Source organism: Macrobrachium nipponense, chromosome 15 (assembly GCF_015104395.2).
Source record: "Macrobrachium nipponense isolate FS-2020 chromosome 15, ASM1510439v2, whole genome shotgun sequence".
Classification (NCBI taxonomy): Eukaryota; Metazoa; Arthropoda; class Malacostraca; order Decapoda; family Palaemonidae; genus Macrobrachium; species Macrobrachium nipponense.
Window position 1 is genome coordinate 44,861,284 of NC_087208.1, and position 5,000 is coordinate 44,866,283.

The 5,000-nt window shown below is 32.0% G+C and overlaps 2 protein-coding genes across 2 annotated transcripts in view; both read right to left on the bottom strand.

Annotated features, from left to right (window-relative positions):
• Positions 1-488: 488 nt before the first annotated feature.
• Positions 489-1,492, bottom strand: LOC135226848 (pro-resilin-like). Its single transcript, XM_064266538.1, has 3 exons — positions 1,449-1,492; positions 980-1,060; positions 489-859 (listed from the first exon to the last, which is right to left on the bottom strand). The coding sequence occupies exons 1-3, from the start codon at positions 1,458-1,460 to the stop codon at positions 560-562; spliced, it is 393 nt and encodes a 130-aa protein (XP_064122608.1). The 5' UTR covers positions 1,461-1,492; the 3' UTR covers positions 489-559.
• Positions 1,493-4,824: 3,332 nt separating this feature from the next.
• The window catches only part of LOC135226849 (pro-resilin-like), a 1,026-nt gene continuing 850 nt past the window's right edge, over positions 4,825-5,000 (bottom strand). Inside the window, exon 3 of the mRNA XM_064266540.1 lies at positions 4,825-5,000. This exon is cut by the window's right edge and continues 197 nt beyond it. Coding sequence (XP_064122610.1) covers positions 4,898-5,000 — 103 coding nt within the window. The 3' untranslated portion in view covers positions 4,825-4,897.

Here is a 5,000-nt window from a genome sequence, read left to right on the forward strand (position 1 = left end):
GGTAACGAAACATTTATCTGTAACAAATGAAATCATAGTATTCTATTGACTTTCGACGATTATTATGTGTTTATAGAAATTAAGAATAAAATAATAGCTAATTTAATCATATAATCAACAATAAGGAGACGAGTAGATTAAGTGTGTCTTAGGACAACGAAATATAATTTATTTTCATTAAGTTTTGATAAAAATTCTCTATTATCTGGACAAATATGATTCAAGCTTATTGAAGCTAACTTCATATGTGACTTAACAAACATGGCTTTTGTTTTGAAAAAGAGGTGCATTCATATATTCATGGATTTTATTTTTATTTTTTTTTTTTTTTTTTTTTTTTTTTTTTTTGTTTAGTAAACATTTTCATATATACTTAATTTCGCAATATTGTTCACTTACGTCTATAATTTAATATATATATTAAATCTAAAGTAATATATCTGCAATGTGTTTCCTTTTACTATACAGGATATTGACAGAAAGACTGATTTTTACTTAAGGAAATTTATTGTCAGAAATAAACATAAATAAATATAAATACATCAGGAGGGAAAGGTTACTACTTGGACTCGTTGGAGCCGTAGTAGTATCTTGGCCTCTCGTTGGACTCAGCGGAGCCTGACTCGAAGGAGGCGCTTCCTTCGTAGTTGACCTCAGCCACGTAGCCTGAGTCTCCGTCGACGAAATACTTAACAGTCTGCAGACGACCGTCGGGGAGCTGGACGTAGTATGATCCCTGAGTGTCGTCTCCGTCACGGGTTTCCTGGTGTCCGAATTCGTTGCTGGAAGGGTCGTGGTCGACAGCCCAGTTGAAGTTGTAACGGGCCTCGCTGGATTCGTAGGACTCCTCGGAGGATCCCTGGAAGGAATATATTGGTATAAGTGTGTATAACCTTTCAGTGTGTTAAAGTGATTTATATTTCAGAGATATAATATTATAATTTACAATGAATAAAAGGTACTAGGGAACAAATCTTACCCTCCTTCGTGGAGCATATTCAAAGGACTCGAAGCTGTCAGCAGCCACCATGGCTACAAGGCCGAGGACGAGAAGGGTAGTCTGAAAAAAAAAAAAAAAATGAAAATATTATAATATTAATATGATCTAATATACACTGGAACATATAGATATTTCTTCACGTATACAATGGAATTGGGAGTCAAAATTATAATTTTTAATTAAACTGCTCAAGAAATTATACAAGTTGTATATCTTACAGCAGATGGATTTAGGAATTATTTTCAAAATTTACAAACAAACTGTTCCAGAAACCAAATAAGTTATACTTGAGTTACATCTAAACCAAATCATTTACAAAGAAAAGAATTCAATGCTAGATAGAAAAGTAAAAGTAACAGGGCATGAATTTAGTGATTCCTTCTTATGCAGAAATAATATATTGATCAAAATGGAAAAAAAGAATTTATATCAGAGGCTGTATATCCACCTTGGAGAACATCTTGACACGCTAGGTCGACAGAGAAGTCAATACTTCTCCCTGATCCGCTGCGCCTTATATACTGAACTGCGGAGGCGTGGCCGACACAGGTGGATACAAAAAAAAGTGGAAAAAATTAAACCTAGAGGAAAGGAACCTGGGGTATCTACCAAATGCTTTTAGTTATTGCATTATCGGGATTTACGAAACACAAGTGTCAGTCAAATGGAATGTAGGTAGTGATAGTCGCCTATCAAGTTAGATAGTGGGTTAAGGACAAGAATTATACAGTTTCATGGCATGCTTTTAAATATATATTATGATTTTTTTTTTTTGCGTATGCTCTGCAAGTACAAATTACGGAGTACGATGTGGTAAGCCAAACAATTATATACACAGACGCTCGTAATTTATACACATATACATACATATATATATATATATTATATATATACATACATGTATATATATATATGTATGTATGTGTGTGTGTTGGGTGAATATATACATACATACATACACACACATATATAAATAAAGGTTTTTTTGCCACGAAGGAAAAAAAATGAAAAAGCTAGATAGCCGAGTACTTTCGGTCCTATTCGGACCCTTTACTGAGGCAAACTGATTTTACAAAGAACACCATGGTCAAAAGAAGGCTTAATATACAAACTGACACTACCACATTAGCCATAAGGGTGATTTTCACTCTACAGAGAGGAGGAGTCGCCATAGGCTAGCCACACCTTGATGGATACCCGCAGTAAACAAGTGATTCTTCCAGAAAACAGTACATTTTGAAAACAACACGGGAGCATATACAATTTAATATCATGAATTTTTACACAAATTTTCCCAACAAAAATTATTATTAATGAAAAGACGAAAGAAAATATAAATATATATATATATATATATATATATATATATATATATATATATATATATATATATATATATATATATATATATATCGAGCAAGAGAAAGATGGAGAGAGAATATCGAACCAGAGAGAGAGAGTGAGATAGAGAGAGAGAGATGAGAGAGAGAAAGAAATAATAACTATATACATGTGGGGACTAATTTATTAGTTGTTCATTTATTTTGAGGTCCTTCATAAACATCTTGCAAATATATGGGTCCAAATGGTACATTCCCAGACTAAGATTTAGGTTGTTTTTATTAGTGATTTGCATAATTGCCGATTCCAGTAAATTTCTTGAAACATAAAACGATGGGCAATCCTTACAAGGAATTTTGTAAATGATGCTATTTGTTACGGGACTATTCTTAATTAGCATATCTTTAATGGTATTGTTATAAGAGAACACTACATTAACATTAAACGATTTAAATATTGATTTTTATGGTTTCAAATCCACGAAAATAAGGTAAGCTAAGTACATTTTTAGGCATTCCTTTTTCATTAATAGCAACATTATAAAAACTTTTTATGAGCTTTTTGATAACATAAATCAATTAAATGAGGTGGGTAGCAGAGATCGTTTCCTATCTTTTTTATGTATTCTATTTCTTGGTCCAGATATTGTGGACTCGTGATACGCAAAGCGCGTAGGAACATAGAAGAAAAAATTGAAATTTTAATATTAAGATGGTTGCCAGAATAAAAATGTACATATGTTAAATTATATATATAATATATATATATATATATATATATATATATATATATATATATATATATGATATATATATCTGTGTGTGTGTGTGTGTGTGCGTGTGTGTGTGTGTGTGTCTGTGCACATTCACACAACACACACATCTGTATATATACATCAAGAAAACTTCAACAATATATATACATAACTTATCCTCTTTGAGCAGCAGATAAACACTTACATATATTCAATTTATCACTGTTTCTTTTAAATCACTCACACAATCATGCAATTATATATTGTTACAGGTTGAAAGATGTAGTTTACTTAGAAGACAGAATAACTTATCCCTCTTTGTCCATAGAAGAGAATAAAGATTATAAGATTTCTAGCTATGAGCCTGTTTTCTGTTGTCAAGATACATGAGTGACTATTCCCCTATTAATACTACAATTGATATCACAAAGCAACATTACTAGAATTTCTTTTCAAATGTCCTTGAATCTCGTATCAGATAAATCTTTGACAGACAGAAATACCCCACATTAACAAACTTTGATATCTGGACCCTTATCTTTTTGGATCCCTTGTTCGAAAAGCGATAGGGGAAATTCTATATATCATGTCTTGTATTTAGTAAGATAAATGCCTTGTATGTTTAGAGAAACAGAATACATACCCTCTTTAAGAATCCAAGAGATTCTGTGAGAAATATTGTTGCCACGCATAAAATTGTTTAAATAACTTACTTTTGATGCTTATCCTCTCTCTCTCTCTCTCTCTCTCTCTCTCTCTCTCTCTCTCTCTCTCTCTCTCTCTCTCTCTCTCTGTCAAAATACAACATTCCATAAACTGTAGCCTCAATACAACATTCCATAAATTGTAACCTCATGTAATGCCTAACTAGATTAGATTTCGTAACAATCAATCAGTCAAAGATCCTTACCATTCTTAACACAAGCAATTCAATGCTCACACTCCCCCCAGATTCCAAAAATGAACGAAGCTGAAATGGAATTCTATGCTTTATCTTATTTTTTTAATTTATAATTATAATTTTTTTTTTGAGTTAGACGTTTTGCTACAAAACAATTTATTTTTTCCTTAATTTTTATTTTAAGGGAAAAAATTAACTCCAGAATGATTCGGTAACGATTATACTCAATGTCCCTGGTTGATGGTAATTAATACAAAAATTGCGATATGATTACAAGAACTCATACAGAAATTGCTAATGCCAGCATCAGATGATTCTAAAATCAAATTCTTACTGTGGGATTAGGTCAACTGTCCCTCAGAAGAGAATGAATATTACTTTATGCCTAATTAATCTTAGATAACAAATTAGATCACCTCATTCATTCTATTTCATTTCTACGATTGTCTCGTGGTTATCGAAAATGAGAATACCAAATGAAGTAGTTTGATCATCTCATTAATAAGTTGACGAATAGGCTAAAATTTTTACGAGAAAAGAAAAACATCTTTAATCAGTTTTTGTTAATGATTCTCTATTGACTGAACATAAGGGATTCAACTTTATCAAAGCTACCTTCATCTGTAATATAACAAAGTAAACATCTGAAGCAGAGGTGGATGGATATTTTCATAGAAATCGTTTTTTTTGTTTGGTGAAGCTTTTTCATATATTCTTCATTCTGTAATCCTGCTCATTTGCGTCTGCAATATAATGTATACCTTATATCCAAAGTAATAAGTCTACACAGTTTCCATTTCTTATACGGGATATTGATAGAAAGACTGATTTTTACTTATGGAAATGTATTGTCAGAAATATGCATAAATATATATATAAATACATCATGAGGGAAAAGATTCTATTTGGACTCGTTAGAGCCGTAGTAGTATCTTGGCCTCTCGTTGGACTCAGCGGAGCCTGACTCGAAGGAGGCGCTTCCTTCGTAGTTGACTTCAGCCACG